Raw genomic sequence first — 23,456 nt, 5'->3', positions numbered from 1 at the left:
ACTTGTTTGCTGAATTAATTGAAGAAAAATATAAATGTAGCTTCATTTACTATATACTACTATACTATAATACAACATTATACCTCTACGGTCTGCAATCTCGCGGCTCTCCCGCAGGAACCACGGGACCCAACCAGATTTCTTGCGGCGCGGGATTAAATTCCCGAATAAAACGCGGTAGCGGTCGGTAACTCTGGTGTAATTTGAACGGGAGCGGGAGATCTAACAATATCCTGTTCCCGACGTCCTTTCAGAGCAGCATATCTGCGCTTTATTCTTGTTGACCACCGGTACAGCCTGCACTCAGGACTGTTATGCACGCACTGCACGCATGAACCAGTGCTTTCTGCGTCACGCGTTTCATTTCAAGGGTCTGTGCGCGCAGCATGTGCATAACGGTCCTCAGAGCGTGAGGTGAATATACAGCCCTCAGACAGAACAGGCAGGCTGTCGATGAGTGACAGAGCAGCATAAGGATGGAGCAAAGTGTGGATGCGCTGTCCTTGAATAACATTCAACTCGGTTTTTTAAATATTTTGCTTAGCCTATAATTTTAAATGACAGATGTCATATTAATTTATTTATTCTTCTCTGCGACACTTTTCCTACTGTGTTAACAGCAAAATGTTAAAGGGGTCATCGGATGCCCGTTTTCCACAATTTGATATGATTCTTTGGGGTCTTAATGAAAAGTCTGTATCATAGTTTGGTTAATTTCTCAATGGTCATGTAAAACAACACCCTTTTAAACCTGTCAAAAACAGCTCTTGTCAGAGCAAGCCGTTTTGTTGTATTTTCCTTTAAATGTTAATGAGCTCTGCTGACTCCGCCCCTTTCTTCCGAGCCGCTCTCTGAGGGACTGTTTACTTTACGCATTCATCGTGAAACTTGCTAAGTAGCACATTATTAGGAAAGGCTATTTGCAAAGATTCATTAAAAACCCTTGTACTCACTTCTTCTGTAGGTGAAACTGGATCACGAATAATTCCCGCGAATACAGACGCATTTAGGTACATCAGGGGGCGCATTCCCTTCAAAAACAAACGTAATCCACTGCGTCTTCAGCAGCTCAGATGTCGGGAGTAAATGACGACTGCTATATTCATTATTACATCCAACAACAAAACACCTCAATCGCTTAATCGGAGACATCTTGTCCTCTCCTGCACCGGAGTCGCCACAATGGCGGATAGCTCTCTCAGCTCTCTCAGCTCACTCAGGGCGGGTCTAAGGTAAGAACTACGTCATTCTGACAGGACTCTCAGAACAGCCTGATTTGAGAAAGGGGATTTTAAAATAGGGATTTAAAAAAACCACTGGGTGGATTTTTATCATTATAGGATGGATGTGTACACACACTTCCAACACACATTTATGTTCAAACAACTTGTAAAGTGAATTTTGCATCCGATGACCCCTTTAAACGAATTTAGTATTTTGACAAGACGAATAAAATAGCTAATAGGCAATTTTTGTACACCTACTTTTTTTTTTTCTCTGCGACACTTTTTTTCCTACTGTATTGGCAGCAACACACAAAATTTGGTGTCTTAAGACACAAAATGCGTTTAACATTTTGCTGTCAATAAATTCAAGACTCGACAAGACGAATAAAATAACAAGTAGCCTACAATTTTGTGCAGACTACACTTTTATGTGTTAGCCTATCTCTCTGTCTTTTAGTAGCGGAAAATTAAATGTGAGATTCTGGAAATGAGATCAAGGCTAAATTTAGCAGGAACAGTCAGGTCGGGAAGAAAATTATTCTAAGCGGACAGTGGGTGAACATATCGCGGGAGTGGGACTAAAAAAGCAGTCCCGCGCAGACCTCTACATTATAGCCTACTATTCATGTAAGTCAATAAAGCTATTTTAGTTTGGGGTTGGTAAGATCCCTGTACATTTAATAAAAAATACAATAAAAATAGTAATATTGTGAAATATTATTAGAATTTAAAGTAACTGTTTTCTATGTGAATATCTAGTGAAATTTAATTTATTCCTGTGATGCAACGCTGAATTTTCAGTATCATTACACCAGTCTTCAGTGTCACATGATCCTTCAGAAATCATTCTATGTTGATTTGCTGCTCAAGAAACATTTCTGATTATTATAAATTTTTAAACTCTCTAAATACAAAGTTGAAAAGAACAGCATTTATTTGAAAAATAAATCTTTTGTAACGTTATAAATACTTTACTGTCACTTTCGATCAATTTAACGCATTCAATTCTTACTGACCCCAAACTTTTCAACTGCAGTGTACTGTATATAGGCTTAAGTCTCAGCCATGTGACTAGAGTTTATGTACTCTGTGTGTGTGTGTGTTTAGACATGTGTAAGTGGATTAAGCACAGTATGTTATTTCTCTCCCTCTGAGAAAAACCCTCCAGAGACACAAAGATGCTCTCAGTTCTCTCGCCATACATGCCTTCAGTCCTCTTGGGAAAAATATGCTGCTAACATGGACCTGGAGGAGTTTCTGAGCGCTCACATTATGGGCTGCTTCCCAGAATCCGTTTTAATCAAGGCTGACTGCTCCTTACTCCAAAATGTGTTATTTTTAATGCCATAATATAGTAGCTACACAATTTGTTTAGTGAACATGAAATTCAAAATTGGTCCTGTTTAGTTTGCCTGCTCATACTGTAAACAATTTATCAATGCAGGTAAAAATAAATAAATAAAATTGCTTCACCATTCACATCAATTCGTCTTCAATTGTAAGACTTTGATGACTTTATCTTCTTTTCAAATTTTCTAATCTTATTTTGATCCCTTCCCATTCAGCCACTTTATATAAGAAGTAAGAACTTTAAAAAAAAAATCCTGTATTAAATATACATTTATTCTGAAATCTTAAATGCAATATCACATGTCTCATGTTTCAGAAAAGATCTCAACAATGTCTCACACTGTGAAAAAAGCTGCCTTGTTATGTCTCTTTCAAAAGTCAAAAATCTTACTATGAACTCTAAACAATTCTCTTCTAATGATCCAAGCTGCTTTCCACATTCATTTTACATTTCTGCAAGACATACTCTCTGGTAACACTTTATTTTGATGGTCCCTTTTGAACATTCTGTTGACAATAAGTAACGCTGAACCTACATGTCAACTAACTCTCATTAGAGGATTAGTAGACTGTCTTCTTAATGTCTGCTAACTCTTTATTTTAATGGTCTCCCGAAAGACATTCTACTGACTATAAGTGACTTTGCACGTACATGTCAACTTATTCAAACCCTAACCCTACCAGTCTACTAATACTGTACTAACACGCTAATTGTAGGTGCAACTTTACTTAAAGTCAACAGAAGTGACCATCAAAAAAAAAAAGTGAAACCGCAACTCTTAACTCATTCGTGTCTATTTCTGTCAGGACCACTATCGTCAAAGATGACTGACAATTAGCATACAGTTTGGATTGGCGGTATGGTTCTGTTCTGGGCAAGAACGCCTAGCATGGATAAGAGCAGGGAGAGCAGCAATAACCCCCCAGGGTAAACAGAACAGAATCGACATAAATGTATTGCAGATTTCATAAAAGTTCAATAATTTAATGTAACATTTTAGAAATTAGTCTGATTCAACAGAGAATCAGAAGGCCGAATCCTGACTGACGAGAGGAGGAGATGGGGATGGAGGAGGGTAATTAGCTATTGTATGGTATAAGCTGGTGATAGTACTGAAGGACCTTATATATGGATGGTGTGATAGGCGTCACATCCATAAAGGTAGGTGTGGATCATCTGAGAGTCAGCTGATGCGAGCTTGACTGTCGTGACCTGCCAGAACTAACGCTACGCTTGATTTTTATTTATCGTCAGGAATTTTTGAAGAAACAACTGAGAAACAGTTAATACCTCAATGAAACATCTCAGTAAATACAGTAATATTGCAATGAAAGAGCCAGCACTGAACAGTAACATTATCCACTAAACAATAAAGTCTTGTGGTGATGACATATTTTTGTAGTCAGCATCACCCTGGTTCCTCAAAAAACAAAAACAAAAAAACAATAGGATTCTTACATGTTTTGTTCTTCATGATAATCTTCTTCACAACTTTCATGAATTTTGAAGCCTAAATACAACCGGCATAATTAATGCTGCCTTCACATACTATCAGAATTATCGTAAATATGAGTTTCCTAATCGGAAATTGGACGTGAACGTATTTACTACTGGGAAATTCTGAAATAATTTTGATACCCGAGTTTCCGAGTTGGACGGGTCATAAACTTAAAAAACATGGTGGAGGGGACAACAATGCTGTTCTCACAACAACTACATCCCTTTGTCTTGTCGCTAAAGTAGTGTCTTTATAGGCTAGATATGAACGATCATGCGAAGCATATTGTATGTTTTATAAGCAGTGAAATAAGCATTTGACCGAAATTCCAGAATTGTCAGCGAACTGCATGTATAGCGTGGTGAATGTTTATATGATTGTCAACCAATGGGATGCAACATTTTATTCTTTCCGACATTAAAGCACTTGAATACGACAAGCTCGTAATCACGACATCATAAGTGGGAAATTGGACATTTCCGATAGCGCGTGAAGGCAGCATAAGACTCTAAATGGAATACACTACGGTCACATGACTTCAACATCAACACCATTAAGCTTTAAATCTTAATGGTGACTTAATGACTCGTGACATCGACCATGATTTTTAACATCTCTTTCTTGACTAATTATGTGATCAGACTGCCTTTATTATTTAAGTAAGAAAAAATCCATTAGAAAGACCCATTGGAACCATTTTCAAATTTTGGCTCACAAAAATATATCATTCTCATATACTGCTGTGTTGCTCAACAGGTCAAAGGTCAACATGGGACAAATAAGCTCTTTGTGTCATACAGAAGTAATCAGAAATGTAATCCTGCTTTGCTCTGTAATGTACTCGGCATCTGAATGTCTTCTTCCTGAAGAGCAGACACACGTATAGTATCATTACCCCAGGAAGCTTTTCCGCCTGACTGCCGCATTGATGAAAAACCGCACTGACTCGGTCAGACGCGGAGATGAATGGCTCACTGAAGAGATGCTGGATTGTCTTGGCTGAGATTAAAAACATATATTACACAGCATCTGGAGTCTGGGGCCTGGGCAGCAGAGCGTGTCCTGGCAGCAGAGGATGCGAGGACTGCTGTACGTTTAGATAAGCTATTGTAAATAGAGTCAGAACAGGCTGGCGGCCCGACTGCACTATTACAGGCAGAATCCGGGAGTCTGAGCTTATCGGCCGCAGGGCACGCGTGTCTGTATGGCTAATGAATGTCTTCCCATAATGCCTCTTGCCCTATCACTGCGGACCAGGGCATGAATGAGAGAGTGATCAAGAAAGTGTCTCAGTTCCCCTGAGGCTCATTCGCTCCTATTTTCTCTTCCTTTTTGTTACATACTTTTTCTCACTTTCATACTTCAAGATATCGAAAGTTATTGGAATAAGCCCAAAAAAGGAGTCCATACACCAGGCTGGAGAAGTAAATTGTGTGTGTGTGTTTGTGTGTGCATGCTCAGATGTGTGCTGTCTTTGTGGCTACCTAATTTCAGATTTTTCTATAGTATTCGATTTCCTTATTGCATTATTTACTTTCATTTGTTTGTTTGTATTTTGAAATATTAAATTTTATAAAAGGTGTATTTCGGGTTCGGGTTAGTCTAGTTACAGATGGGAAGTCCTTGCAAAAGATATTAGTATGTTCAGAATAGAATATGACCATACTACTCATGTGACTGGCAGTAAATAAGTAAATATATAATAAATACCCTTAAATGCTATATCAGTCATTTTGAATAAAAGAATCTGCCAGATGCATGAATGCACATGCTTGTGAATGTACTATTTTTGCTGTAGGGTGGGTGACCAATATCTCATATCACAGTATGAGTAATCTTATATAGCATTAGCAATATATTTTGTGATCTGCCAAATGTTATGACTTTTGCTTACAAAATTGTATAAAAATGCTAAATTACACTGTTTTCCCAAATGAAAAATGGACACCACTCACTTAATTAAACATGCAAAATAGTGCGGTCATGTGACAACAGCATAGCATTCTATTGCTTGAAAGATTTATTATTACAAATTGTTTCACATTCGTATATTACTAAACCAACCAGTAGATAATGCACAGTATGCAGTATGCTGGTATTGCCACCCCAGGATACTCAATATACAGTATATGCAGGTTTAGGAGAGTATGTACTGATTTTATAGGCTGCTGTAGAATGTGTCCTTCTCTATCCATTCTATTCACTATATCTGCAAACACAATGTGTCTTAGTGTGTGTGTGTGTGTGTGTGTGTGTGTGTGTGTGTCCAGAGCTCCAGCATGGACACTCTACTTCTTCTGTTTTCAAGGCAAAGTGCTCTCGGCTCATGTATAATTCAGGCCTGTTCACTCCAGTGTTCCTACAGTGACCTGTTCCCTCTGACTTTAACACTTTCCTCATTTCCCATTTTTTTCATTTCTCAGTCCTTTTCTTCTTCTCTTTAACTTTGCATGCCACATGGGAGAAAAGGGAGGAGAAAAGTATGCAGGCTATATTTGCAGTGGAATACTGTTTACTCCATACTGCATATTGTGGGGTCCAAAAATCTGAGGCTACATTGAAAAATCAGACCTTTTTTTATCTACACTTGGAAATCAAGAGAAAGTTTAGGATTTTGAAAAAAGAAGTTAAGAGTGGTGTCCAGTTATCATCCGGGAAATCAATAGTTATTTTTGCACTTTCAGTCCAATTCTGAGTAAAACATCCTAACATTGGCAGCCAGATCAGATAAAGAGCCACGAAAGGCCAAGTGCACTGCATACAGCAAATTGTGCATGCTGTGTACCCAGAAATGAACATTTGCTGAACATTTACTCGCCCTCAGGCCATCCAAAATGTAGATGAGTTAGTTTCTTCATCAGAATAGATTTGGAGAAATGTAGCATTGCATCATTTGCTCACCAACTGATCCTCTGCAGTGAATGGGTGCCGTCAGAATGAGAGTCCAAACAGCTGATAAAAACATCACAATAATCCTTTAGTAATCCACACCCCTCCAGTTCATCACTATCTCTTGTGCACTCTTAAAAATAAAGGTGCTTCAAAAGGTTCTTCAAGCGATGCCATAGAAGAACCATTTTTGGTTTCACAAAGAACCATTCAGTCAAAGGTTCTTTAAAGAACCATCTCTTCCTTACCTTTTTATAATCTGAAGAACCTTCTTTCACCACAAAGAACCCTTTGTGAAACAGATGTTAAAGGTCCTTTATGGAACCATTTAGACAAAAAGGTTCTTCTGTGGCATCGTGAAGCACCTTTATTTTTAAGAGTGTGAAGCTAAAAGCTGTGTGATTGTAAAAAGCAAATCCTTAAGGCGTTTTAAATTTAAACCATTGTGTTGGCCAAAATACGAGTCCATAATCCATAACAATGCTTCCTCCAGTGAAAAAGTCCATCCTCTGTTTTCCTCTCACATAAAAATTCACCCACATATTTGTTTAGAACTGTTTTGGCTTGTAAATGTTGTTTGATCTGTGCATATTTCTCTCCTGATTCAGAGATTACTTTTTCACTGCAGAAAGCGATATTACAAATAGAGGACTTGTGCTTTAGCGAGCAACAGTTTAAAGTTAAAATTGTCTTGATGGATTTGAAGATGGTAATTGATGGACTGGAGTGGGTTGGATTACTTGTGGATTATTTTGATGTTTTTAATCAGCTGTTTGGACTCTCATTCTGACGGCACCCATTCACTGCAGAGGATCCATTGGTGAGCAAGTGATGAAATCCTACATTTCTCCAAATCTCTTATGATTAAGAAACAAACTCATCTACATCTGGGATGGCCTGAGGGTGAGTAAATTTTCAGCAAATCTTCATTTTTGGGTGAACTATTCCTTTAATGGGTCATGATGGGATGAAAAAGATCCAGTTTTTTTCTCTCCTCAGTTCAGGAGTTTGAGCATTTGGGCAGAGGACAGCAACCGTAATTAATCTTGCCTTGGGAATTAGCCGGATGTCAGCACAAGTCAGGCAGCAGACGCATTTTTAAAAAGGGCACATTTAATGGCTTCTTGTTTGAGACTGCTGGCAGACCCTCGCCACACACTGATCTCTGTCATCCCGAGACGTCTGACGGCTGGCCATTCTGCAGCTAAATGCTTTATTTATTAGAGTTCAGAAAACGACTCAGTCGGTTGTAATATGAATTGCTTACAGAATATGAAAACATATACCATATCAATAAAAAGATTGTGGGATGTACATTGACGTTGTACATAAAAAAAAAGAAAAGAAAAGAAAATGCTATTTCAGTCTTTCTACTTCAAAATGTTATGTTTAATTCAATGTGTTACTTGCTGTTTCTTTGCAATTACTTGGGAAATATTTTTTCCAGTATATTTTGAAAATAAAAGCAGTTTTAAAGCGATACCATAATCTTATTATCATAGTATGGGTTATTTTATATTGTGGTAACAATAAATATCACATCACTCATATTTCAACCTGGCAGTAAAAAATAACAGTACAAAACTTTAACTAATATATTTCTGTACTCATTATGTAATGAGACTGCCAAATCTAATAAAATTAGACATCACAATGTAGTAATTTCACTGGAAATTGGACCCAAATTGATTTATACACTGTAAAAAAAAAAAAGAAAAAAAAAAAAGAGAGAGATTTTTCAAAGTTTTAAAGAAAACAAAGATTATTGAAGTTTTAAAAGGAAATACTGGTTTAGTTTTTCTACTTCAAAGTTTCCAATTTAATTCAGTGTCTTGCTGTTTCTTTGTAATTTTGAGTGAACATTGTTTCTATAGTATTTCCTCAGTGTATATTATGTCAAGTCAAGTCAAGTCACCTTTATTTATATAGCGCTTTTAACAATACAGATTGTGTCAAAGCAACTTTACAATATCAAAATAGGAAAATAGTGTATCAATAATGTAAAATGGCCAGATTAAGCACTCAATTTTCAGTTTAAGGCATTTCATTATTGAATTCATCATCCAGCTCAGTTCAGTTTAAATAGTATCTGTGCAATCAAGTCGACGATATCGCTGGAAATGAAGTGTCCCCAACTGAGCAAGCCAGAGGCGACAGCGGCAAGGAACCAAAACTCCATCGGTGACAGAATGGAGAAAAACCAGTTCTCCTCTGACCAGACAAACCAGCAGTTCAATTCCAACTGCAGCAAAGTCAGATTGTGCAGAGGACTCATCTGGTTCCCGTGGTCTTGTCACGATGGCCGACGAGGTCTTCACTGGGGATCAGTCTCTGGGGCTCATCTACGTGTCCTGGTCTCCGCTGACGTTCAGGGCTGTAGAGGTCATCTCTAGGTGCTGATCCACCATCAGATCTGGATACGGACTGGATCGGTTGGCTACGGTGACCTCGGAATAAGAAAGCAACAGACTAATATTAGCGTAGATGCCATTCTTCTTACGATGTAACAAGTACGTCGGGTGTTATGTAACCATGATTTTATTTTTTTTATTTTTTTTGATAATACACCAAATAATATACTTTATTTCTTTATTATTTTCTTTTTCTACTTGGAATTTCATCATATCTTTCTTGACCCATTATGTGATGTGACTAGACTGTCTGTTACGACATTTGCATACAAAATTGTATTCAAAATGTAAAATTACTAAATTGATTTCCTAGATGAATAATGGATGCCACTCACTTAATTAAACATGCAACATAGTTCAGTCATGTGACAACACTGTAGCATTCTACAGTTTGAAAGATTTATTACATATCTTCAATGCTTTACTGTTAATTTATTCCCTTGCCAGGTTCAAATGTGAAGCTGTTTTTGCACCGATTCCAGAATATTTTTAGTTTGTTCAGAATAATCTATTGGTCTACATCCATCAAATGTGAAAATCAAAGCGGTAAAACATTGTAAATAATATTGTTTGAAGCCATGCATGACATTTCTGTCATCATATGTTCAGCCTTATGTCGTTACAAACTTCCAAATTCTTGATGCTTTTTTCATAAAATGAAAGTGTATGGAAAATTATAGTGCAAAAGTCATAGACCTCTGCTTTTTACTGGTATGCTGCTTTTAGATTCACAGTAGGTGTTGTGAATGGCAATTACATGCTGTTTATGTTCTTGCTGCTTATGTGTTTGTCTTTCTCTCTTTGCAGAACGACACGTGGAGTGAGCTGTACTCGTTTGCCGTGTTTAAAGCCATGAGTCACATGTTGTGCATAGGTTACGGTCGTCAAGCTCCGGAAAGTCTCTCTGATATCTGGCTGACGATGCTCAGCATGATCGTCGGTGCCACCTGCTACGCCGTCTTCATTGGACATGCCACAGCTCTCATCCAGTCACTGGACTCCTCACGACGCCAGTACCAGGAGAAGGTAAAGCAACTGTGCATGCATGTGGAATCAGTCACGTTTGTAGATATAAGCTGATTTAGTGAGGTTCAATTCCCAAATGAATTGTTCTGTTGAATCTGTTTGAATTTGCTCTGAATCGAACTCAAAAGTCAAGTCAGATAATTCACTCACTTAATGAATCAATAGGTTATATCAAAGTTCATTTGGTTGCCATTTTGGAAGCATCTATGGGCAGCTATTTTTATGTGGGTAACTGTGAAAGCTTGTTCCTGCCACAGGATAAAAAAAATAAAAAAGGTAACGGGTTATAGGTTTTATAGGTTTGCAATTCTAACTTTCTTTTTTTTTCTCCAGAACTGTGATATAGTTTTCTTCTCACAATTCAGATTTTCTTTCTTAAAATTGCTATTTTGACTTTACATCACAATTATGACTTTTTTCTCAGAATTGCGACTTTATTTCTTGCAATTGTGAGTATATAGTTTTTCGTGCAACTCTGACATTTTTTCTTTCTTCTGAACTTTTTTCAGAATTGCAATATAAATGCACAATTGTGAGTTTATAAGTTGAAACTGCGAAATATGAACACGCTGAGAAGAAAAGTATGCAAGATGTTTCTCACAATTGTGAGTTTATAGGTTTTTTTTGCAATTCTGACTATATTTTATAATGACTTTATAACTGTCAATTGCGAGCTATAAATTCACAATTCAGAGAAAGAGTTGTGTGATGTTAACTCGCAGTTGTCAGAATTGTGAGATCAAATTTGCAATTTTTTATATTTTTTTTAATTCTGTCATGGAAACAAGCTTCCACAGGTAACCGTTATACAAGTACAGCAGAAATCTCCAAAACTGTTTGTCAAAATGACATCAATGGAATCATATATTTAGCTTTTTTAGATCATCCTAATGTAGACAGCATTGTAATTTGCATACTTCTGCTTTGTATTTTGTGTACTTTGCTTTTAATGGAAATCTGCATGCTTTTGAGTCTGTAGTAAGACAGTGTGGCAGAATTGGGACACTAGTGTCATAAAATTGCATGTTGATGCCACAGACTTTTTTGTCACATACTATTTGCGTTTGTTTTGCGTAAAAGAGTCAGCCTCTGTCTATGTTCATTATTATTAAACTTTTAGGTTCATACAGTCAAAAAAATGCTGTATTAGCTTTGGCCTTGTGATCCTTGCTTTTTCCAAAGTCATCAGAAAACTATCAAAAATGCATTTGCTTCCATATCACAGGGGGGTTGTGAGTAATGCTAGACTAAAATTTGCATGAATGCAAACTCAAATGCACCATAAATAGTGCACTATCCAGTCAGCTTTGACATATACGATTGCATTAATTTAATTTTGTGTACTATTTAGGACAGAGAGTATGTGAATTACTTTCCGTTAACTAAAACTAAAACCATAATTTATGTCTATATATGTATACTAATAAGTTAATATCGAATAAAAAGAGTATAAATAAAAACAGTAAACATATTTTCAGAAATTATAATTGAATAAAACTAAAATGAAAATTAAAACTAAAATTAAAACCATTAAAAATGTTTTATTACTTGACATAAAATAAACAATAACTGAAATGAAAAACTGATTCAAAATATTGATAAAAACTGTAATAATTTGTCAATACTTAAATAACACTGAAATAAACTCTTATGCAATCCCTGAATGCAGTGCATTGCAAGAGTTCGGTGAAAAAAATACAAAATTGTAGATTTCGTTCAATATTTGTCACGCCCCTGAACTGTTTTGGTTGCGTTTTCCCTCCCCATGTGCTCCGAGTCCTGGTTTCTCCCTTGGTTAATTAATTCATTCCATGCACTCATGTTTCCCTGATTGTCCTGTGTTTATAAGCCCCAGTCCGTTCAGTTAGTGTTTGTCGGGTCTACTTCATCATGTTTGTGTGTCTCCAGCCGTTTCCTGTGTGAGTTACCCCTTGTTTGGATTATATTAAAGACTGCTTAGTTTATTCTACGCCTCCATCGTTCTTCCCAGCACAGTTCCTGACAGAAGACCGAACCAAAACAGTTTTATTATGTTTCTCCCTCCGTTTTTTTCCGTTTTTCACCCAGTATTTTTTGTTTCCGTTGTTCCATGGATTCCCTCGCCATCAAGTTCACCAGCCTAGCCCACAAAGACCTCTCCCTTTTGGAGTATGCGATTGAGTTCAGCCAGCTTGCCGTTTCAATGGCGTTTGACGATGCGGCACTGAACTCACTGTTCTGGATCGGTGCAAACTACTACCGCCCCGTCGACCTCCCAGACACTGGAGGAAAGCAATTATCCCATGTCTGGACAGAGTTTATCCCTGATCCGGAACACAGCCAGACCCAGTGCCCAGCCCACCATCTCCCTGCTGCGCGGAGCGCGAGCACGAGCCCACTGCTGACGGTGAGCCAGAGTCCGTTACGACCGACGAGCCATCGCCAAGGAGGGCGACAGAGCTGAGAATCGCCATGGAGCCAGAGCCTCAGGGATTGTCAGACCAGGTGCGAGAGCCTGCTACAACGCCCGCCACAAGGGAGAAAGCTGCGGACTGTCTGAGCGCAGAGAGGAGCTCCGCCCCCAGCACCGCGGCTGAGGGTGAGCTGAGTATGGCGTGGCGACTGTGCCACACCGAAGAAGAGAGGGTTCCCGTTCCAGAGTTAAGCCCAGAGAGGGCTGCTGTTCCAGAGTTAAGCCCAGAGAGGGCTCCTGTCCCGTTCTAGAGTTAAGCCCATAGAGGGCTTCCGTTCCAGAGTTAAGCTCAGAGAAGGCTCCCATTCCTGAGTTCAGACCTGAAAGCCCGGAGGCTCACAAATTCCCGCCCTCCCACCTGCTCCTGCCTCCTCCTCCGCTGTCGTCTAGCAGCCCCTCTGCTCGCCCTCAGCCCACCATCTATACGGTGCGAGCTCCGTGGGACTGCCATCCTCCAGCGATGCCATGGTCGGAGTATCCCTTGACTCCGCCTCCATCCCCTAAGCTCCAGACTCTGCCTCGGCCCATTGACCCATCGGCTCCACCATGGCTCCTAGTTCCCTCCTCGCCGCCATGGCCCATTTGTCCACTGGCTCCGCCAGGGCTCCCTCGTCCCTCCGGCTCCACCTTGGTCTGTCGACGACCATCCTGCGCCTCGGGACTCCAATCCTCTGGCTGCGTCTCGTCCCTTTGTCCCTCCAGCCCTCCGGCTCCATCAGGCTTCTCATCCCTTCGGCTCCTCCTCAGTCCTCTGTCGCTCCGGCTCCACCGCGGCCATCTGGAGCCATCTGCTTTGCCTTGGTCCCCCAGATCCTCCCCGTCACCCTGGCTCATTGGCTCTCCGTCACCTGCTCCACCGCCGTTGGTCGGCCCCCTGGAGTCGTCAGCCCTTCCTCCACCATGGCTCCTCCCTCCGTCGGCTCCACCATGGGTCGACATTATGGCTGTGGCCTGGGTCCCACCTAGCACCACCAGCTCCTATCCCCTCCTGTCTCCTCCCTCTTTCATCACCGTCCTGGACCCTGTCTGCCCGCTTTGAGTAATGTCATGCCCCTGGACTGTTTTGGTTGTGTTTTCCCTCCCCATGTGCTCCGTGTCCCAGTTTCTCCCTTGGTTAATTAATTCCATGCACCTGTGTTTCCAGTCTGTTTAGTTAGTGTTTGTCGGGTCTACTTCGTCATGTTCGTGTGTCTCCAGCCGTTTCCTGTGTGAGTTACCCCTTGTTTGGATTAATTAAAGACTGTTTCGTTTATTCCACATCTCCATCGTTCCTCCCAGCACAGTTCCTGACAATATTATTATATATATATATAATTAATAACTTTCACTAGTATTTGTTTGTGCTATATACTGTGTATATGTATGTGCTATATTCATTTTCTTTTTAGTTTTAATGTATTTATTATTATTATTATTTTAGTCATTTTAGTAAACTTAACTTATTTTATTTCAGTTAGTTACCAGGGCAACATTTCTTCAGGTTTTGTAAGTTTAAGTTGTTCATCTAATATTTGTTTTATTTTGTCATGCGTTTATTCTATCACTAAAATAACTAAACTTTTTCGACTATAAATGATTTGTAACAGTTTTAGTTAACAAGAACAACACTGTCTGACACTTGATACTTTCCAGTGCAGACATAATGTTAGTTCCTTAGAGTTTATTAGTCTTAGGGTTAGGTTAGGGTAACCCTAACCCTAACCCTAACTCAGTCTTGAAACTCTCATTATCGAGGAACCCATTGCTTCACCTCATAATGCTACTCCTTCATCCATTAAAACTCATTAAAGTCGCAATTGTTCCATCTGCCTGCACAGCTAATGTTTGTGCAGCTGTCACGGTTTGTTTGTTGCTGTAGTGTTGACTCAGCAGCTCTTCAGATGCTGTTGCGTTGATTGGATAATGACTGCTAATGCGACATATACGCGTTTGCTATTCTGACTGTGTGTTTGTTTTCACTGCAGGCTCTATTAGCCGATGAGACCGCAGCTACAGCGTCAGCTAATGTACTACCTACCGCACTGCTGACTTGGTTGTGGCTGTCATATTTCTGTGCGGCGTGTTTGTAACAGTAGATTAGACTTGGCGCGGCTTCAGCGTTCCTGCTCGGCCAATCATTTAGCAGCTCTGTTACCATGCAGAAAGATTGGTGGAGGCAACGGAGTGCTCTGATTGGTCGCTTTGAAAGAGAGGGATTGTCTCCCGCCTATTTTAGCCAGTAATTTAAGGCGAGTGTATATCATCAAGTGGAGGAAGGACACTCGTTGCGTATACGACTTATGCGCGTGTGTGTGCACGCAATGTTACAGTGTCTCTTGGGACGAGCAAAAATTGATGAGGCAGCAGATTAGTGTCCTGCCAGTGTCCTCGTGAATTTGACGTAGGGGTGTGTGTGTGTGTGTGTGTGTGTGTGTGTGGCACACTGTGATTCTGTCCTTGAAAGTGCTGTAATGAACTGATGGGAGCGAGGGAGGGAGGGAAATAGAAAGAAAGACAGACAGAGAGAAATAGGGGGGTTGGGAATAGACCTGTAGGGGTCAGGGACGAGTGACCTGCTTCTCTGTGCTGCGCTCCGTTAGGAAAATTCTCCTCTTGAACCGCCGCTTCAGTTTTAAAGTGACAGTTCACACTGCAGAAATAATGTTCTTCCTTAGTATTTTTGTCTTGTTTTCCAGGACAAATATCTTAACGTTCTTAAATCAAGATACATTGACTTGAGAAGTAAAATGACTTTTGAGTTTATGCTTAAAGCAATAAAAAATATCTCTTAGTGGGATAAGAAAAATCATTGTTTTCTATTTGAATTACGTTTATTTTCTCACTAACAGATATGCTTTTTCTTGTTTTAAGCACAAACACAAATTTGATAAATTTTTTTAGGAAGCGAGAAGTAAATCAAGTAAATTTTTATATATGATTGTTTAGATATTTGTACTGTAAGACAAGACAGTTTTTGCAGTGCACCTTTTTTAATGTACTTTTATGTAAGAAAATGTGCTATATAAATAGAAATGTATTATAATAATTATTATTATTTATAAATATAAAGTACTGTTCAAAAGTTTGGGGTTGGTAAAATATTTAAAGTTTTAAAATAAGTCTCTTCTGCTCACTAAGGCTGCATTTGTTTGATTAAAAATACAACAAAAACACTAATATTGTGAAATTTTATTACAATTTAAAATGTTTTCTTATTTGAGTATAGTTTAAATGTAATTTATTTCTGTGATGCAAAGCTGAATTTTCAGCATCATTACTTTTCAGAAATCATTATAATATGCTGATTTGCTGCTCAAGAAACATATGTGATTATTATCAATGTTGAAAACAGTTGTGCTGCATCATATTGTCACGATGTGCTACTGTGAGGAGCGTGGAACGAGGAGATGAGGAGACGTAGGAGTGAACTCAAATAGCAGTCTTTTAATCAACATCCAAACAAGGGGTAACACAGGGCTGGGCAGAAACACACATGTAGCACACAATACAGACGTTTAACACTTAACGCTCGACACAGGAAACACTGGGCTTAAGTAACAGCACTAAATGAGGATAATTACGTGTAGGGTAATATTTAAATAATTTAATTTAGCTCAAAGGGAATCATTTATGATTTTATAGGGAATTTGAACAGAATCACTGTTTTGCGGCTGATCACTGAGTCGGCAGCGATTCACTGAACGAGCATTATAACATCAACTCTGCACTGGATATTAAAATCCAAAATATAGTGAAAACACTATTAATAAGCACAGTAACAAGATCGGCAGATTAAGACATTAACTTGTAAGCACAAAACACAAGATACTTCTCTTTTCAATATAAATAAGACTTTATTTATATAAACCTAAGACATAAACTAATCTAACACATGAACACACGCATTCACACATTCACACGTTGCAGAAAGAGAGAAAGTGAGGACAGGATGAGTTTAAGAGAATGAAAATGTGATATCCCAAGTTTACAGCAATATGGGCTATTGCACAGACCTGAACAACTATCAATCACTTATTTAACCCTCGTCTTGAGTTTCTCAGTGAGGCTAAAATTTATATTAAATGCACCAGTTCAGCCTGGAAGTTTGTACCTTTGTGTTAGGATTCCCTTCTGGCGTCGTATTTGCAAAAAGGGGTTTTCCCGAGTTAGTGATTGGCTGGAAGTTCAGTAGTCGTTGAAGGGATGTCTTGGGCGTTGGCTGAGGATGCGGAGTTGGTCTGGTTGAAGTTTTGAGGCGGTCACAGGCTCGAGTTGAACTCGGAGACAAGGCGTAGCGGCAAAACTTAAACTGAGAACACAAAACTCGCAACGGAAAAGAAACTGAAATAAAAGAAAGAAAGGATGTTACGAGACTAGGTGGTTTTTCTTTTCATCGTGGTGTTAAGCAGCAACTGGCCTGTAGGCCAGAGCACGCTCAAAGAGCGCTAAAAAGCAGCGTCAAAAAGAGATTTGATGGTGTCCTGAGTTTTTAAACTCGGCTTCTGGACACATCCCATTTGGTGTCTTGACCAATTAGATAGGCTATTATCTTAGCTAGGGGTGTTCCTTCCATCAGAAATCAGCATGTTATCAGTCACATGGTCCGAATTTTACACACTCTTGCAAAATATACTTTTGGATGTGATTTCTATAACCAAAATATGATACATTTGACAAAGAATCAATTGGAAGAAACGTTTCAAGCTAGAATTGTCAAACTCATACATACCAAACACGAATAACCCTAAAAGTCATTCAATAGTTATTAAAAAGACATACATAATATGTGCTTAAAACATGATATTCTAATGTGTGGGTTACATACATAATATGGGGTTATGCATAGAAATGTCCTTTTAGGATGATTTTAGGTGCATATGAAAAAGAAAGTCTCTGTGTAGTTCTATGGAGACCAAAAGACATGTTCTTTGGACAAAGGCATTTCAGTCTGGTTGCTTTGTGTGGGGGAAAAGTCAATCTATAGAAGCTTGTGTTTTCTATCACAGATCTACATGTGCTGGTCACGCGGTGCATCTCTTTGACCATCAGTCTTGATTACTTACCCCAAATTTGACAGTCTCCTTCCTAGGTCAGAATTATCAATAAGTGTTCCTTTTGTTTTAATGTTGCAAGCTGTTCTGGAAGAGGCTTGTTGGTTAGGCTTTCTTCAGACGGGTTGGAGCTAGGGATCTAATTTACGACCTCCTGTTGCTTTGGGGCCCCTCTGGAATTTCGGCTCCTCATGTTTCGATGTTCTGATCGAATCTTGAATTTGTCTGACTCGTTTTGATCCTACATAGGGGAACACAGGTGAAACAAATGGAACTCAGTGAACACACTAGGAGCAGGAACAGGAAGATAACCAAATATGGGCATGACACACATGAGGGAAAACTAGGTCAAGGAGCACATTGGGAGGAAAACAAAGACAAAACAGGTCCATGAGTGTGACGTATTTTTGCAGAAATTATTTTTATATTTTTTAGGATGGTTTGCTGAATAGAAAGTTCAAAAGATCAGCATTGATTTGAAATAGAAATCTTTATAAATGTTTTGACTGTCAATTTTAATCAATTAACATCCACACAGAATAAAAGTATTCATTTCTTTTACAAAGCAAACTTTGGAACAGTAGTGTAATTTCTATAATTATCTGCTCACCATTAAGCCACTCAAGCATGTATGATTTTCTTTCTCTAAATTAGTTATTTAGCAAAAAAGGACAAAGTATGTTTCAATCAACATGAGAGTCGATAGGTAATAAAATCTGCATGATTTTAATTTTGAAGGTGATCTGTATCTTTAAGGCGATCATTAATTATGTTGAGGCTGTCTGTGCCGCTCCGCACCTGAAACCCGTACCTGACCTGAATTGCTAATGTACTACAAAGATACAAATCACAGACGACGTGACTCATCACACTCTGCTTTCAAGTAGGAAAAATGTATACAGACATGCAAACCGCCACTGTTATATGAAACATATGAAAGACTGTCGTCCCTCAGGACACCTCGAGCTACAGACTTCAGCGTCTTATGAGAATTGATCAGTGGTTGATGAAAGAGCGGCTGGTTTCGTGGATTGTCTGTTAGATCTTTCTGTCTGTCTTTGCCCCGGGTGTGTTTTGGACACAGACAGTCCTGTGAAATTTCATGCCGTGTTTCTTACAGCGCCGGAAGAGGAAGGATGACACATACATTTATATGATTGTGTGTCCTTCCACGTATTTTATATTGAAAGTTGCCGTTTGATTTGCGTCATAGCTGTGAGCTCCCTCACATTCAGCTCGGCTGCTGTTTCTGCTCAGTGTGTGTGTGTGTGTGTGTGTGTGTGTGTGCGTGCGCGTGCATTGCTTATTTTTATCGCTGCTATAAAAGTGTGTTGACGGAGTACTAAATCTGGAAGGCTGGGAAGCGGTCTGGATACTAAAAGAGATTGACAGAGCTGGACAGATTAGAGCAGGTAGAAGATGCTGCTCTGCTGTCCCGATGCGATGGAGACAAACATGGCAATAGCTTCTTAAAATAAGATGCTTCAATTTGATAGGCTGGATTTAAATGCTGTTGCAATGCTTTTTAGATGTGCACATTCCAGGAAATACAAGTTGTTTTGACACTGAGGGTGTCTGTCTTCAGACCTGTGGGCAAAAAACAAACAAACAAACATGAGAATAAAATTCTTCTTATATACTATTTTAATGTTATTTTACAAAATGCTTAGTTAATACATAACTTTTTTGTCTTATCTCTCCATGATTAATTATAATATGCTTTCTACTTAAAAATGTGTTAATAGATGGACAGCTAGATTTACAAGTCTAAAGCTTTAAATGTGTTGAGAGCTCATGAGTAGGATAGTACACATTTAGACAGCCTGTCACTTTATTTATAATATTTGAGAATTTTTGTAGGATTTACACTCTTACAAACATTTTATAATTTGCCTTTAGAACTTCCATATTTTTTAAAAGAACTTAATATAAATATTGGTTCATTTGTTCTAAATCTGTGACTAAATTGTTACAATGTTGCACTTTCTCCTTGGATCTGTTCAAGATTTAATCACATGTGAGCCAACTGTTCCCTCATTGGTCAGAGAGATAATTCATGTGCATAATTTATGTTCAGGGTTTTGCTCATAGCATAATTTCCAGATTTCAAGTACAGGTGCTGTTTTGTTAAATAATTTCTGTTTAGCAGTTTGAGTGGGAATTAGTGCTGCGTCTGGAAAAGAATATCACAATGCACCTGTTCTGCAGAAGTGTCATAAAGTATTTTCATAGGAACAGGCATTTCATTTGCGCTGTCACTTTCTCATTGTGCCTTTAGAGACACTTACTTCATTAGCAAATAAACAATTTAAACAGAGTTAAACTTACTGTTTCTGAAAGAAATTAATACTATTATTCAGCAATTAAAAGTGACAGTAAAGACATTTATAATGTTGCAAAAGATTTCTATTTCAAATAAATGCTGTTCTTTTGAGCTTTCTATTCATCCAAAAATCCTGAAAAATAAAATGTCACGGTTTTCACAAAAATATGAAGCAACACAGCTGTTTTCAACATTGCTAATAATCAGAAATGACTGAGCAGCAAAACAGCATATTAGAACGATTTCTGAAGAATCATGTGACACCGAAGACTGAAAATTCAGTTTTGATCACAGGAATAAATTGCATTTTACGATATATTACAACAGAAAACAGCTATATTAAATTGAAATAATATTTCACAATATTACTGTATTTTGGTGAGGCTTTTAGAAACAGGCGAGATGTATTGTAATTGCGAAGTCTTATTTTCCTGCGTTTTCAGTCACTGTTGTCTGAGGAGTAAGCTATCTCAGTTAAACCCCTAAGCGGCAGGTGAAAATGAAACAAACTGTGGCTGATCTCTTTGTGCGTCAGTCAGACGGTTTGTTCCTCTCCAAACTAATGGTTCTTAGCCAGAATAAGCTGCAGTGTGCGTTAGATATTTGGGTGATAATTAAGAGTCTGGTTGTGTGACTCTAAGTCATGGATCCCCGCTGCTCCAGTGCTCACAGGGGGTCTGAAATATTTTTCAGGAAATAACAAGAGAAGAATTTCAATTAGCCCTAATGCCTCTTCTGCTATTGTCATGCATTGTGTTCTTTGATTGGGAGTCGAGCTGAAACTCTCTCTCCCTCTTCTGCAGTCAGCAGCTGCCACTGCCGCAGACTGACACCAAACCGTATCTCTCGGGTTTCACTGAGCTTTCCTTACCGCCCGCTGCTGCTCTGAACAGCCTGAGGAAACAGGCATGACAAATATCCCTAGATCTTCTCTCTCTCTCTCTTCTCTTTTTGCTCTAACCTTCTGGAATCTTTCGTCTTCTCCATGCAGAACAGTATAATATCCGTAATCACCTGTGATTCTTTCACTTCATCCATTAGCGATCTCAAAATATGCTAGAGTAAACATTGAGACTATTAAATTAATGCGGTACTTCATCAGTGTTGCTTTGCGTGACTGATTTGTTCTCCCCAAGGATCTCTGGCCTTCAGGATGAAACTGTTCCCGGACAGAGACGACAGGTTCTCAAGGGATTTTTCACTTTGGTACAGGGCTGGTGTCCTTTCACTTCTGTTGCATCGGCGTGGATGCAGTGGTTTCTTTGTAGTACCTTTGAATATTATTTAAATGTAATTCATTTAGCTGACATTCTTTCCAAAGCGAGTTACTGTACAAATGAGGAACATCACAAACAATTAGTCATAGAGCCAACAATATTCATAGCGCACAATGCCACGATTATAATAAAAAATCTTATTTAAAAAAAATGAGTAAACAAGCTAGAGAAGAGCAGGGTTATTACAGTACACTACAACATTTATTTCAGTTACTTGTCAAAAAATAAATAAATGAAAACTCTGTAGACATATTTAAAAATACTACTAAAATAACAAAAACAATACAATTACTAAAACTTAAATGAAAAATGGAAATATAAATATACCTTTTGAATGTAAACTAATTAAAAATGATCTCAATGATAATAAAATAACAATGGAGCAGTGTGTGTGTGTGTGTGTGAAATAATATATAATAGTATATTAAATAAAGGTAACACTTTAGTATAGGGACCAATTCTCACTGTTAACTAGTTGCTTATTAACATGCATATTAATAGCATGTTGGCTGTTTATTAGTAATTATACAGCACAAATTCTGAATGACAATATCCTTAACCCAACCCAATACCTAAACATAACAACTACCTTATTAACTATTAATAAGCAGTAATTAGGAATTTATTGAGTTGAGTTGTAGTTAATAGTTAGTTAATAGTGACTGGACCTTAAAATTAAGTGTGTCCTAAATGAATAATTTAGTAAGGGCTTCTTTTATGGCTGTAGGGTAGTTAGTGCTTTAAACAAAGCTGTCAGTGCTTCAGTAACTCCACAACTAAGCGCACACATAAAGAAGACAGACACCGATGGCGCTCTATCCCAATACACATATACACAGATTGTTTAGGTATTCACGCAAACATAATCTGTTATATCTTAAGTGAACATTTGGGGATCTGTTGGGGAAAAACATTGGATGTGTAACATTATCCGTGCATTACACTATGTCTTAATTTAGGCCTTCTGTCTCAACGTTAATCAAACAATAAAAGACAGAATCACTCGCTGCTCTTGATTGAACGGTTTTTGTAGTTTTAATAATCAATTTATTTATAATGAACAAGTGATTTTTACATTTTTACTATTTGTTTTTCTTACTTGAATGCTTTTGTTTAGATGTAAAATAAAAAAAGTAATACACTATACACTTGTTTTTTTCTTATATTTGTTCTTTTTTTCGGCTCGGTTCTTATATATAACAACAAAGAGAAAATAAAAAATAGCTACAGTATATTGCGATTATTAATCTAGTAATGATTACTAAGAAAAGAAGCGGGGTAAAAGATGTAATGTTGCTGGGTGATTTTGCTTTGGAACCTTCGTAAACTTTATATCAGTATTTCTCTAAATTTACTTTGCTGACTTCGTCGATTTCGAACAGGTGAAGCTCATTCATTTTTCGTCCGATTCCAACAAATCATACATCATTTTGAGGGTCTTTTAATAGAGAATGAAAAAAAATCTCATTTTTGAAAATTTGCTCATTGTGACTCATTTTTCCAGCACAGGTCACATTTGATTATGACTGCATCACATATGACTAAAAATAAAGTTAGTCCAAAAAATGGTTTTGGGTCCTTAAAACTTAATGACTCTTTTTTGCTGAATAACAATGACACAGTCTTTTTCTGGATGAGCTGAGACTCTGTTGAGGTGCTCGAGGGCAGGCTTGCGTTGGCTCGGCTCACTGTACCTGCAGGTAGAAATGTGCTTAGTAACGTAATGAGGTGATTTATTCTAGAATCAGTGCAGTGAATAATACATCTCTGATCCCAACCTGAAATTAGACTTCTTCATCTTTATTTTCAGCAAGAGGATACCAGGACTTCACAACACACTCACACACACACACACACACACACACAACTCGTTTGTCTGGTTTCCATTTATCTGAGATGCAGGGAATGAGGGACCAGGGTTTTGTTTGCTTTTACCTAGACTGGAAAATCTTTAGGCAGGAATCAATATGATG

General features: G+C 38.3%; 1 protein-coding gene across 3 annotated transcripts in view; it reads left to right on the top strand.

Moving 5' to 3' along the window:
• LOC131532297 (potassium/sodium hyperpolarization-activated cyclic nucleotide-gated channel 2-like) overlaps positions 1-23,456 on the top strand; it is a 72,348-nt gene that overhangs the window by 23,653 nt on the left and 25,239 nt on the right. For all 3 annotated transcript variants that reach the window (XR_009268866.1, XM_058763834.1, XM_058763821.1), the window contains exon 5: positions 10,183-10,401. Coding sequence is in view for 2 of the 3 variants with exons in the window: in XM_058763834.1 (XP_058619817.1) it covers positions 10,183-10,401 (219 nt within the window). In the remaining variant the exon portion in view is untranslated. The remainder of the gene's footprint in view (positions 1-10,182; positions 10,402-23,456) is intronic.

This window comes from Onychostoma macrolepis, chromosome 02 (assembly GCF_012432095.1).
Source record: "Onychostoma macrolepis isolate SWU-2019 chromosome 02, ASM1243209v1, whole genome shotgun sequence".
In the NCBI taxonomy this organism is placed as follows: Eukaryota; Metazoa; Chordata; class Actinopteri; order Cypriniformes; family Cyprinidae; genus Onychostoma; species Onychostoma macrolepis.
Note: the sequence above shows the minus strand (reverse complement) of the source record. Positions and strands in the feature narration are given on the sequence as shown.